Source organism: Ascaphus truei, chromosome 11 (genome assembly GCF_040206685.1).
Source record: "Ascaphus truei isolate aAscTru1 chromosome 11, aAscTru1.hap1, whole genome shotgun sequence".
Taxonomy (NCBI): Eukaryota; Metazoa; Chordata; class Amphibia; order Anura; family Ascaphidae; genus Ascaphus; species Ascaphus truei.
In genome coordinates this window covers 27,383,932-27,398,828 of record NC_134493.1, presented here as the reverse complement: position 1 = coordinate 27,398,828, position 14,897 = coordinate 27,383,932, and the positions used below count along the sequence as shown (strand labels likewise).

The following is a 14,897-nucleotide window of genomic DNA, read 5'->3' as shown; positions in this document are numbered from 1 at the left end:
GTATGCACGAGCCTGGAATAAACATGATATAGGGGTATGCACGAGCCTGGAATAAATAAATGTGATATAGGGGTATGCACGAGTCTAGAATAAATAATCGTGATATAGGGTTATGCACGAGCCTGAAATAAATAAACGTGATATAGGGGTATGCACGAGCCTGGAATAAATAAATGTGATATAGGGGTATGCACGAGTCTGGAATAAATAAACGTGATATAGGGGTATGCACGAGCCTGGAATAAATAATCGTGATATAGGGGTATGCACGAGTCTGGAATAAATGTGATATAGGGGTATGCACGAGTCTGGAATAAATAAACGTGATATAGGGGTATGCACGAGTCTGGAATAAATAAATGTGATATAGGGGTATGCACGAGCCTGGAATAAATAAACGTGATATAGGGGTATGCACGAGCCTGGAATAAATAAACGTGATATAGGGGTATGCACGAGTCTGGAATAAATAAATGTGATATAGGGGTATGCACGAGCCTGGAATAAATAAACGTGATATAGGGGTATGCACGAGCATGGAATAAATAATCGTGATATAGGGGTATGCACGAGCCTGGAATAAATAATCGTGATATAGGGGTATGCACGAGTCTGGAATAAATAAACGTGATATAGGGGTATGCACGAGCCTGGAATAAATAAACGTGATATAGGGGTATGCATGAGCCTGGAATAAATAAACGTGATATAGGGGTATGCACGAGCCTGGAATAAATAATCGTGATATAGGGGTATGCACGAGCCTGGAATAAATAAACGTGATATAGTGGTATGCACGAGCCTGGAATAAATAAACGTGATATAGGGGTATGCACGAGCCTGGAATAAATAATCGTGATATAGGGGTATGCACGAGCCTGGAATAAATAAACGTGATATAGGGGTATGCACGAGCCTGGAATAAATAAACGTGATATAGGGGTATGCACGAGCCTGGAATAAATAATCGTGATATAGGGGTATGCACGAGCCTGGAATAAATAAACGTGATATAGGGGTATGCACGAGTCTGGAATAAATAAACGTGATATAGGGGTATGCACGAGCATGGAATAAATAAACGTGATATAGGGGTATGCACGAGTCTGGAATAAATGTGATATAGGGGTATGCACGAGCCTGGAATAAATAATCGTGATATAGGGGTATGCACGAGTCTGGAATAAATAAACGTGATATAGGGGTATGCACGAGCCTGGAATAAATAAATGTGATATAGGGCTATGCACGAGTCTGGAATAAATAAATGTGATATAGGGGTATGCACGAGTCTAGAATAAATAATCGTGATATAGGGGTGTGCACGAGCCTGGAATAAATAAACGTGATATAGGGGTATGCACGAGCCTGGAATAAATAAACGTGATATAGGGGTATGCACGAGCCTGGAATAAATAAACGTGATATAGGGGTATGCACGAGTCTGGAATAAATAAACGTGATATAGGGGTATGCACGAGCCTGGAATAAATAATCGTGATATAGGGGTATGCACGAGTCTGGAATAAATAAATGTGATATAGGGGTATACACGAGTCTGGAATAAATAATCGTTATATAGGGGTATGCACGAGTCTGGAATAAATAAACGTGATATAAGGGTATGCACGAGTCTGGAATGAATAAACGTGATATAGGGGTATGCTCGAGCCTGGAATAAATAATCATGATATAGGGGTATGCACGAGTCTGGAATAAACGTGATATAGGGGTATGCACGAGTCTAGAATAAATAATCGTGATATAGGGGTATGCACGAGCCTGGAATAAATAAACGTGATATAGGGGTATGCACGAGCCTGGAATAAATAAACGTGATATAGGGGTATGCACGAGTCTGGAATAAATAATCGTGATATAGGGGTATGCACGAGTCTGGAATAAATAAACGTGATATAAGGGTATGCACGAGTCTGGAATAAATAAACGTGATATAGGGGTATGCACGAGCCTGGAAATAAATAAATGTGATATAGGGGTATGCACGAGTCTGGAATAAATAAACGTGATATAGGGGTATGCACGAGTCTGGAATAAATAATCGTGATATAGGGGTATGCACGAGTCTGGAATAAATAAACGTGATATAGGGGTATACACGAGCCTGGAATAAACATGATATAGGGGTATGCACGAGTCTGGAATAAATAAACGTGATATAGGGGTATGCACGAGTCTGGAATAAATAAACGTGATATAGGGGTATGCACGAGCCTGGAATAAATAAACGTGATATAGGGGTATGCACGAGCCTGGAATAAATAAACGTGATATAGGGGTATGCACGAGCCTGGAATAAATAAACGTGATATAGGGGTATGCACGAGTCTGGAATATATAATCAAAAATTCATCACCGAAACCCGAAGTCAGAAGGAATAAGACCAGCACCCGGTCGAAAGTGGCTCGCTCTCTCTCGCTCTCTCTCACACTCACACATGTGAGTTTACATGTGTGCATATACACGCATAATATACATATATTTAGATTGTAAGCTCTGTTGGGCAGAGTCTCCTTTTGCCTTCTGTTATCATTTACCTATGGCTCTTATCCCCGTTGTTTTCATTTTATTTACCTTGTATTGTAATTTTGTAAAGCGCTGCATATGCTGTTGGCGCAATATAAATAATAATTATACATATATACCAATTGTATTTGTGCATAATATATATGTACACACCCACACACACAATACTGCTCTGATTTCTGCCGCTTGCCTGTTTGTGTTAGATGTTACTGCAGGGGAAGGCTGTACGTACCCAGGACGCTGCACGTTTGCATATTGCCAAGAAGAAATCGATGTGTGGACGTTTGAGCGGAAGGGGGCTTTCTGCCGTGAAGCTCTCTTCGGGGGCAATGGCAAAGTCGGCCTCACAGTCTCCCATTTACTGAAGGAATACCAGGGGATATTTATGTTTCTTTGTGAGGTACCGCTGTGTGTCTGCTTTACTTGTGCACGTTTTACAGCAATGACTCTGTATCCGTATCCTTATTAATGCTCGTGTGTTCAGAACACTCCTTCTGTATCGCTGCCGTTCAGAGGATGTCGCCAGCCTTTGTCGCGCCCTGTACATTCCATAACGGACCGTTGCGTCCTTTTCGCAGGGGCTCATTTTTCAATACGACAAATCGGCATTTTTTTTTTTAACTGAAACGGATTTGTCACCTTTCAATTGTTTGCCCCATTTGCTGCCCACAGAGACGTAAGTCTCTGTTTTAAGATGTCTGTCTTGTGCCCTTTTAAGCAGTCCGATGCAAGAAGGCATTTAGCTAAAAATAATGCACCAAAGACTTTTGTCTTAACATGATTGATATCTATTCTGTGTCCTTTTCTTGTATTCTAGAAATGTTTTGACCACAAGCCCAGAATTATTAGCAAAGAGAATAAGGACAACCCATTGTACTGTTCACACCCTGTTTCAAAACATGATTTGAAGATAACAAGTATGTATTAAATGTTCATTCCATGTTGAACGTATGCCCCCTTTTGTTTTACATGTATAGGAAGTAGGGGGGTCTCCGGAGATGCACCGGGTTAATTTCAGCCTCAGCACCCCCTGCTTCCCAAGATAATTACCGGGGTTGGTGCCACCAGTAGTTCCTGGTTGTTTAAATCCCACGTGTCATGTGGGTCAATAGGAAGCTGGCACGCAGGACGTCACTTCCCATGGAGGGGAGAAAACGGAGCCACCCTTCCCTGGTAAATATCTCACGAACCAGGGGGTTCACAGCAATTGAGCTCCAGAGACCACCTGCTTCTCACCGACATGCTCCTCTCCGCACGCGCTTCTCACCGACATGCTCCTCTCCGCACGCGCTTCTCACCGACATGCTCCTCTCCGCACGCGCTTCTCACCGACATGCTCCTCTCCGCACGCGCTTCTCACCGACATGCTCCTCTCCGCACGCGCTTCTCACCGACATGCTCCTCTCCGCACGCGCTTCTCACCGACATGCTCCTCTCCGCATGCGCTTCTCACCGACATGCTCCTCTCCGCACGCGCTTCTCACCGACATGCTCCTCTCCGCACGCGCTTCTCACCGACATGCTCCTCTCCGCACGCGCTTCTCACCGACATGCTCCTCTCCGCACGCGCTTCTCACCGACATGCTCCTCTCCGCACGCGCTTCTCACCGACATGCTCCTCTCCGCACGCGCTTCTCACCGACATGCTCCTCTCCGCACGCGCTTCTCACCGACATGCTCCTCTCCGCACGCGCTTCTCACCGACATGCTCCTCTCCGCACGCGCTTCTCACCGACATGCTCCTCTCCGCACGCGCTTCTCACCGACATGCTCCTCTCCGCACGCGCTTCTCACCGACATGCTCCTCTCCGCACGCGCTTCTCACCGACATGCTCCTCTCCGCACGCGCTTCTCACCGACATGCTCCTCTCCGCACGCGCTTCTCACCGACATGCTCCTCTCCGCACGCGCTTCTCACCGACATGCTCCTCTCCGCACGCGCTTCTCACCGACATGCTCCTCTCCGCACGCGCTTCTCACCGACATGCTCCTCTCCGCACGCGCTTCTCACCGACATGCTCCTCTCCGCACGCGCTTCTCACCGACATGCTCCTCTCCGCACGCGCTTCTCACCGACATGCTCCTCTCCGCACGCGCTTCTCACCGACATGCTCCTCTCCGCACGCGCTTCTCACCGACATGCTCCTCTCCGCACGCGCTTCTCACCGACATGCTCCTCTCCGCACGCGCTTCTCACCGACATGCTCCTCTCCGCACGCGCTTCTCACCGACATGCTCCTCTCCGCACGCGCTTCTCACCGACATGCTCCTCTCCGCACGCGCTTCTCACCGACATGCTCCTCTCCGCACGCGCTTCTCACCGACATGCTCCTCTCCGCACGCGCTTCTCACCGACATGCTCCTCTCCGCACGCGCTTCTCACCGACATGCTCCTCTCCGCACGCGCTTCTCACCGACATGCTCCTCTCCGCACGCGCTTCTCACCGACATGCTCCTCTCCGCACGCGCTTCTCACCGACATGCTCCTCTCCGCACGCGCTTCTCACCGACATGCTCCTCTCCGCACGCGCTTCTCACCGACATGCTCCTCTCCGCACGCGCTTCTCACCGACATGCTCCTCTCCGCACGCGCTTCTCACCGACATGCTCCTCTCCGCACGCGCTTCTCACCGACATGCTCCTCTCCGCACGCGCTTCTCACCGACATGCTCCTCTCCGCACGCGCTTCTCACCGACATGCTCCTCTCCGCACGCGCTTCTCACCGACATGCTCCTCTCCGCACGCGCTTCTCACCGACATGCTCCTCTCCGCACGCGCTTCTCACCGACATGCTCCTCCGCACGCGCTTCTCACCGACATGCTCCTCTCCGCACGCGCTTCTCACCGACATGCTCCTCTCCGCACGCGCTTCTCACCGACATGCTCCTCTCCGCACGCGCTTCTCACCGACATGCTCCTCTCCGCACGCGCTTCTCACCGACATGCTCCTCTCCGCACGCGCTTCTCACCGACATGCTCCTCTCCGCACGCGCTTCTCACCGACATGCTCCTCTCCGCACGCGCTTCTCACCGACATGCTCCTCTCCGCACGCGCTTCTCACCGACATGCTCCTCTCCGCACGCGCTTCTCACCGACATGCTCCTCTCCGCACGCGCTTCTCACCGACATGCTCCTCTCCGCACGCGCTTCTCACCGACATGCTCCTCTCCGCACGCGCTTCTCACCGACATGCTCCTCTCCGCACGCGCTTCTCACCGACATGCTCCTCTCCGCACGCGCTTCTCACCGACATGCTCCTCTCCGCACGCGCTTCTCACCGACATGCTCCTCTCCGCACGCGCTTCTCACCGACATGCTCCTCTCCGCACGCGCTTCTCACCGACATGCTCCTCTCCGCACGCGCTTCTCACCGACATGCTCCTCTCCGCACGCGCTTCTCACCGACATGCTCCTCTCCGCACGCGCTTCTCACCGACATGCTCCTCTCCGCACGCGCTTCTCACCGACATGCTCCTCTCCGCACGCGCTTCTCACCGACATGCTCCTCTCCGCACGCGCTTCTCACCGACATGCTCCTCTCCGCACGCGCTTCTCACCGACATGCTCCTCTCCGCACGCGCTTCTCACCGACATGCTCCTCTCCGCACGCGCTTCTCACCGACATGCTCCTCTCCGCACGCGCTTCTCACCGACATGCTCCTCTCCGCACGCGCTTCTCACCGACATGCTCCTCTCCGCACGCGCTTCTCACCGACATGCTCCTCTCCGCACGCGCTTCTCACCGACATGCTCCTCTCCGCACGCGCTTCTCACCGACATGCTCCTCTCCGCACGCGCTTCTCACCGACATGCTCCTCTCCGCACGCGCTTCTCACCGACATGCTCCTCTCCGCACGCGCTTCTCACCGACATGCTCCTCTCCGCACGCGCTTCTCACCGACATGCTCCTCTCCGCACGCGCTTCTCACCGACATGCTCCTCTCCGCACGCGCTTCTCACCGACATGCTCCTCTCCGCACGCGCTTCTCACCGACATGCTCCTCTCCGCACGCGCTTCTCACCGACATGCTCCTCTCCGCACGCGCTTCTCACCGACATGCTCCTCTCCGCACGCGCTTCTCACCGACATGCTCCTCTCCGCACGCGCTTCTCACCGACATGCTCCTCTCCGCACGCGCTTCTCACCGACATGCTCCTCTCCGCACGCGCTTCTCACCGACATGCTCCTCTCCGCACGCGCTTCTCACCGACATGCTCCTCTCCGCACGCGCTTCTCACCGACATGCTCCTCTCCGCACGCGCTTCTCACCGACATGCTCCTCTCCGCACGCGCTTCTCACCGACATGCTCCTCTCCGCACGCGCTTCTCACCGACATGCTCCTCTCCGCACGCGCTTCTCACCGACATGCTCCTCTCCGCACGCGCTTCTCACCGACATGCTCCTCTCCGCACGCGCTTCTCACCGACATGCTCCTCTCCGCACGCGCTTCTCACCGACATGCTCCTCTCCGCACGCGCTTCTCACCGACATGCTCCTCTCCGCACGCGCTTCTCACCGACATGCTCCTCTCCGCACGCGCTTCTCACCGACATGCTCCTCTCCGCACGCGCTTCTCACCGACATGCTCCTCTCCGCACGCGCTTCTCACCGACATGCTCCTCTCCGCACGCGCTTCTCACCGACATGCTCCTCTCCGCACGCGCTTCTCACCGACATGCTCCTCTCCGCACGCGCTTCTCACCGACATGCTCCTCTCCGCACGCGCTTCTCACCGACATGCTCCTCTCCGCACGCGCTTCTCACCGACATGCTCCTCTCCGCACGCGCTTCTCACCGACATGCTCCTCTCCGCACGCGCTTCTCACCGACATGCTCCTCTCCGCACGCGCTTCTCACCGACATGCTCCTCTCCGCACGCGCTTCTCACCGACATGCTCCTCTCCGCACGCGCTTCTCACCGACATGCTCCTCTCCGCACGCGCTTCTCACCGACATGCTCCTCTCCGCACGCGCTTCTCACCGACATGCTCCTCTCCGCACGCGCTTCTCACCGACATGCTCCTCTCCGCACGCGCTTCTCACCGACATGCTCCTCTCCGCACGCGCTTCTCACCGACATGCTCCTCTCCGCACGCGCTTCTCACCGACATGCTCCTCTCCGCACGCGCTTCTCACCGACATGCTCCTCTCCGCACGCGCTTCTCACCGACATGCTCCTCTCCGCACGCGCTTCTCACCGACATGCTCCTCTCCGCACGCGCTTCTCACCGACATGCTCCTCTCCGCACGCGCTTCTCACCGACATGCTCCTCTCCGCACGCGCTTCTCACCGACATGCTCCTCTCCGCACGCGCTTCTCACCGACATGCTCCTCTCCGCACGCGCTTCTCACCGACATGCTCCTCTCCGCACGCGCTTCTCACCGACATGCTCCTCTCCGCACGCGCTTCTCACCGACATGCTCCTCTCCGCACGCGCTTCTCACCGACATGCTCCTCTCCGCACGCGCTTCTCACCGACATGCTCCTCTCCGCACGCGCTTCTCACCGACATGCTCCTCTCCGCACGCGCTTCTCACCGACATGCTCCTCTCCGCACGCGCTTCTCACCGACATGCTCCTCTCCGCACGCGCTTCTCACCGACATGCTCCTCTCCGCACGCGCTTCTCACCGACATGCTCCTCTCCGCACGCGCTTCTCACCGACATGCTCCTCTCCGCACGCGCTTCTCACCGACATGCTCCTCTCCGCACGCGCTTCTCACCGACATGCTCCTCTCCGCACGCGCTTCTCACCGACATGCTCCTCTCCGCACGCGCTTCTCACCGACATGCTCCTCTCCGCACGCGCTTCTCACCGACATGCTCCTCTCCGCACGCGCTTCTCACCGACATGCTCCTCTCCGCACGCGCTTCTCACCGACATGCTCCTCTCCGCACGCGCTTCTCACCGACATGCTCCTCTCCGCACGCGCTTCTCACCGACATGCTCCTCTCCGCACGCGCTTCTCACCGACATGCTCCTCTCCGCACGCGCTTCTCACCGACATGCTCCTCTCCGCACGCGCTTCTCACCGACATGCTCCTCTCCGCACGCGCTTCTCACCGACATGCTCCTCTCCGCACGCGCTTCTCACCGACATGCTCCTCTCCGCACGCGCTTCTCACCGACATGCTCCTCTCCGCACGCGCTTCTCACCGACATGCTCCTCTCCGCACGCGCTTCTCACCGACATGCTCCTCTCCGCACGCGCTTCTCACCGACATGCTCCTCTCCGCACGCGCTTCTCACCGACATGCTCCTCTCCGCACGCGCTTCTCACCGACATGCTCCTCTCCGCACGCGCTTCTCACCGACATGCTCCTCTCCGCACGCGCTTCTCACCGACATGCTCCTCTCCGCACGCGCTTCTCACCGACATGCTCCTCTCCGCACGCGCTTCTCACCGACATGCTCCTCTCCGCACGCGCTTCTCACCGACATGCTCCTCTCCGCACGCGCTTCTCACCGACATGCTCCTCTCCGCACGCGCTTCTCACCGACATGCTCCTCTCCGCACGCGCTTCTCACCGACATGCTCCTCTCCGCACGCGCTTCTCACCGACATGCTCCTCTCCGCACGCGCTTCTCACCGACATGCTCCTCTCCGCACGCGCTTCTCACCGACATGCTCCTCTCCGCACGCGCTTCTCACCGACATGCTCCTCTCCGCACGCGCTTCTCACCGACATGCTCCTCTCCGCACGCGCTTCTCACCGACATGCTCCTCTCCGCACGCGCTTCTCACCGACATGCTCCTCTCCGCACGCGCTTCTCACCGACATGCTCCTCTCCGCACGCGCTTCTCACCGACATGCTCCTCTCCGCACGCGCTTCTCACCGACATGCTCCTCTCCGCACGCGCTTCTCACCGACATGCTCCTCTCCGCACGCGCTTCTCACCGACATGCTCCTCTCCGCACGCGCTTCTCACCGACATGCTCCTCTCCGCACGCGCTTCTCACCGACATGCTCCTCTCCGCACGCGCTTCTCACCGACATGCTCCTCTCCGCACGCGCTTCTCACCGACATGCTCCTCTCCGCACGCGCTTCTCACCGACATGCTCCTCTCCGCACGCGCTTCTCACCGACATGCTCCTCTCCGCACGCGCTTCTCACCGACATGCTCCTCTCCGCACGCGCTTCTCACCGACATGCTCCTCTCCGCACGCGCTTCTCACCGACATGCTCCTCTCCGCACGCGCTTCTCACCGACATGCTCCTCTCCGCACGCGCTTCTCACCGACATGCTCCTCTCCGCACGCGCTTCTCACCGACATGCTCCTCTCCGCACGCGCTTCTCACCGACATGCTCCTCTCCGCACGCGCTTCTCACCGACATGCTCCTCTCCGCACGCGCTTCTCACCGACATGCTCCTCTCCGCACGCGCTTCTCACCGACATGCTCCTCTCCGCACGCGCTTCTCACCGACATGCTCCTCTCCGCACGCGCTTCTCACCGACATGCTCCTCTCCGCACGCGCTTCTCACCGACATGCTCCTCTCCGCACGCGCTTCTCACCGACATGCTCCTCTCCGCACGCGCTTCTCACCGACATGCTCCTCTCCGCACGCGCTTCTCACCGACATGCTCCTCTCCGCACGCGCTTCTCACCGACATGCTCCTCTCCGCACGCGCTTCTCACCGACATGCTCCTCTCCGCACGCGCTTCTCACCGACATGCTCCTCTCCGCACGCGCTTCTCACCGACATGCTCCTCTCCGCACGCGCTTCTCACCGACATGCTCCTCTCCGCACGCGCTTCTCACCGACATGCTCCTCTCCGCACGCGCTTCTCACCGACATGCTCCTCTCCGCACGCGCTTCTCACCGACATGCTCCTCTCCGCACGCGCTTCTCACCGACATGCTCCTCTCCGCACGCGCTTCTCACCGACATGCTCCTCTCCGCACGCGCTTCTCACCGACATGCTCCTCTCCGCACGCGCTTCTCACCGACATGCTCCTCTCCGCACGCGCTTCTCACCGACATGCTCCTCTCCGCACGCGCTTCTCACCGACATGCTCCTCTCCGCACGCGCTTCTCACCGACATGCTCCTCTCCGCACGCGCTTCTCACCGACATGCTCCTCTCCGCACGCGCTTCTCACCGACATGCTCCTCTCCGCACGCGCTTCTCACCGACATGCTCCTCTCCGCACGCGCTTCTCACCGACATGCTCCTCTCCGCACGCGCTTCTCACCGACATGCTCCTCTCCGCACGCGCTTCTCACCGACATGCTCCTCTCCGCACGCGCTTCTCACCGACATGCTCCTCTCCGCACGCGCTTCTCACCGACATGCTCCTCTCCGCACGCGCTTCTCACCGACATGCTCCTCTCCGCACGCGCTTCTCACCGACATGCTCCTCTCCGCACGCGCTTCTCACCGACATGCTCCTCTCCGCACGCGCTTCTCACCGACATGCTCCTCTCCGCACGCGCTTCTCACCGACATGCTCCTCTCCGCACGCGCTTCTCACCGACATGCTCCTCTCCGCACGCGCTTCTCACCGACATGCTCCTCTCCGCACGCGCTTCTCACCGACATGCTCCTCTCCGCACGCGCTTCTCACCGACATGCTCCTCTCCGCACGCGCTTCTCACCGACATGCTCCTCTCCGCACGCGCTTCTCACCGACATGCTCCTCTCCGCACGCGCTTCTCACCGACATGCTCCTCTCCGCACGCGCTTCTCACCGACATGCTCCTCTCCGCACGCGCTTCTCACCGACATGCTCCTCTCCGCACGCGCTTCTCACCGACATGCTCCTCTCCGCACGCGCTTCTCACCGACATGCTCCTCTCCGCACGCGCTTCTCACCGACATGCTCCTCTCCGCACGCGCTTCTCACCGACATGCTCCTCTCCGCACGCGCTTCTCACCGACATGCTCCTCTCCGCACGCGCTTCTCACCGACATGCTCCTCTCCGCACGCGCTTCTCACCGACATGCTCCTCTCCGCACGCGCTTCTCACCGACATGCTCCTCTCCGCACGCGCTTCTCACCGACATGCTCCTCTCCGCACGCGCTTCTCACCGACATGCTCCTCTCCGCACGCGCTTCTCACCGACATGCTCCTCTCCGCACGCGCTTCTCACCGACATGCTCCTCTCCGCACGCGCTTCTCACCGACATGCTCCTCTCCGCACGCGCTTCTCACCGACATGCTCCTCTCCGCACGCGCTTCTCACCGACATGCTCCTCTCCGCACGCGCTTCTCACCGACATGCTCCTCTCCGCACGCGCTTCTCACCGACATGCTCCTCTCCGCACGCGCTTCTCACCGACATGCTCCTCTCCGCACGCGCTTCTCACCGACATGCTCCTCTCCGCACGCGCTTCTCACCGACATGCTCCTCTCCGCACGCGCTTCTCACCGACATGCTCCTCTCCGCACGCGCTTCTCACCGACATGCTCCTCTCCGCACGCGCTTCTCACCGACATGCTCCTCTCCGCACGCGCTTCTCACCGACATGCTCCTCTCCGCACGCGCTTCTCACCGACATGCTCCTCTCCGCACGCGCTTCTCACCGACATGCTCCTCTCCGCACGCGCTTCTCACCGACATGCTCCTCTCCGCACGCGCTTCTCACCGACATGCTCCTCTCCGCACGCGCTTCTCACCGACATGCTCCTCTCCGCACGCGCTTCTCACCGACATGCTCCTCTCCGCACGCGCTTCTCACCGACATGCTCCTCTCCGCACGCGCTTCTCACCGACATGCTCCTCTCCGCACGCGCTTCTCACCGACATGCTCCTCTCCGCACGCGCTTCTCACCGACATGCTCCTCTCCGCACGCGCTTCTCACCGACATGCTCCTCTCCGCACGCGCTTCTCACCGACATGCTCCTCTCCGCACGCGCTTCTCACCGACATGCTCCTCTCCGCACGCGCTTCTCACCGACATGCTCCTCTCCGCACGCGCTTCTCACCGACATGCTCCTCTCCGCACGCGCTTCTCACCGACATGCTCCTCTCCGCACGCGCTTCTCACCGACATGCTCCTCTCCGCACGCGCTTCTCACCGACATGCTCCTCTCCGCACGCGCTTCTCACCGACATGCTCCTCTCCGCACGCGCTTCTCACCGACATGCTCCTCTCCGCACGCGCTTCTCACCGACATGCTCCTCTCCGCACGCGCTTCTCACCGACATGCTCCTCTCCGCACGCGCTTCTCACCGACATGCTCCTCTCCGCACGCGCTTCTCACCGACATGCTCCTCTCCGCACGCGCTTCTCACCGACATGCTCCTCTCCGCACGCGCTTCTCACCGACATGCTCCTCTCCGCACGCGCTTCTCACCGACATGCTCCTCTCCGCACGCGCTTCTCACCGACATGCTCCTCTCCGCACGCGCTTCTCACCGACATGCTCCTCTCCGCACGCGCTTCTCACCGACATGCTCCTCTCCGCACGCGCTTCTCACCGACATGCTCCTCTCCGCACGCGCTTCTCACCGACATGCTCCTCTCCGCACGCGCTTCTCACCGACATGCTCCTCTCCGCACGCGCTTCTCACCGACATGCTCCTCTCCGCACGCGCTTCTCACCGACATGCTCCTCTCCGCACGCGCTTCTCACCGACATGCTCCTCTCCGCACGCGCTTCTCACCGACATGCTCCTCTCCGCACGCGCTTCTCACCGACATGCTCCTCTCCGCACGCGCTTCTCACCGACATGCTCCTCTCCGCACGCGCTTCTCACCGACATGCTCCTCTCCGCACGCGCTTCTCACCGACATGCTCCTCTCCGCACGCGCTTCTCACCGACATGCTCCTCTCCGCACGCGCTTCTCACCGACATGCTCCTCTCCGCACGCGCTTCTCACCGACATGCTCCTCTCCGCACGCGCTTCTCACCGACATGCTCCTCTCCGCACGCGCTTCTCACCGACATGCTCCTCTCCGCACGCGCTTCTCACCGACATGCTCCTCTCCGCACGCGCTTCTCACCGACATGCTCCTCTCCGCACGCGCTTCTCACCGACATGCTCCTCTCCGCACGCGCTTCTCACCGACATGCTCCTCTCCGCACGCGCTTCTCACCGACATGCTCCTCTCCGCACGCGCTTCTCACCGACATGCTCCTCTCCGCACGCGCTTCTCACCGACATGCTCCTCTCCGCACGCGCTTCTCACCGACATGCTCCTCTCCGCACGCGCTTCTCACCGACATGCTCCTCTCCGCACGCGCTTCTCACCGACATGCTCCTCTCCGCACGCGCTTCTCACCGACATGCTCCTCTCCGCACGCGCTTCTCACCGACATGCTCCTCTCCGCACGCGCTTCTCACCGACATGCTCCTCTCCGCACGCGCTTCTCACCGACATGCTCCTCTCCGCACGCGCTTCTCACCGACATGCTCCTCTCCGCACGCGCTTCTCACCGACATGCTCCTCTCCGCACGCGCTTCTCACCGACATGCTCCTCTCCGCACGCGCTTCTCACCGACATGCTCCTCTCCGCACGCGCTTCTCACCGACATGCTCCTCTCCGCACGCGCTTCTCACCGACATGCTCCTCTCCGCACGCGCTTCTCACCGACATGCTCCTCTCCGCACGCGCTTCTCACCGACATGCTCCTCTCCGCACGCGCTTCTCACCGACATGCTCCTCTCCGCACGCGCTTCTCACCGACATGCTCCTCTCCGCACGCGCTTCTCACCGACATGCTCCTCTCCGCACGCGCTTCTCACCGACATGCTCCTCTCCGCACGCGCTTCTCACCGACATGCTCCTCTCCGCACGCGCTTCTCACCGACATGCTCCTCTCCGCACGCGCTTCTCACCGACATGCTCCTCTCCGCACGCGCTTCTCACCGACATGCTCCTCTCCGCACGCGCTTCTCACCGACATGCTCCTCTCCGCACGCGCTTCTCACCGACATGCTCCTCTCCGCACGCGCTTCTCACCGACATGCTCCTCTCCGCACGCGCTTCTCACCGACATGCTCCTCTCCGCACGCGCTTCTCACCGACATGCTCCTCTCCGCACGCGCTTCTCACCGACATGCTCCTCTCCGCACGCGCTTCTCACCGACATGCTCCTCTCCGCACGCGCTTCTCACCGACATGCTCCTCTCCGCACGCGCTTCTCACCGACATGCTCCTCTCCGCACGCGCTTCTCACCGACATGCTCCTCTCCGCACGCGCTTCTCACCGACATGCTCCTCTCCGCACGCGCTTCTCACCGACATGCTCCTCTCCGCACGCGCTTCTCACCGACATGCTCCTCTCCGCACGCGCTTCTCACCGACATGCTCCTCTCCGCACGCGCTTCTCACCGACATGCTCCTCTCCGCACGCGCTTCTCACCGACATGCTCCTCTCCGC

The 14,897-nt window shown here is 58.7% G+C and overlaps 1 protein-coding gene across 1 annotated transcript in view; it reads left to right on the top strand.

Annotated features, from left to right (window-relative positions):
• ZC3H7A (zinc finger CCCH-type containing 7A) overlaps positions 1 to 14,897 on the top strand; it is an 80,925-nt gene that overhangs the window by 40,961 nt on the left and 25,067 nt on the right. The window contains 3 exon segments of the mRNA XM_075565393.1: positions 2,751 to 2,947; positions 3,365 to 3,446; positions 3,449 to 3,464. Of these exon segments, the coding sequence (XP_075421508.1) occupies positions 2,751 to 2,947; positions 3,365 to 3,446; positions 3,449 to 3,464 (295 nt within the window).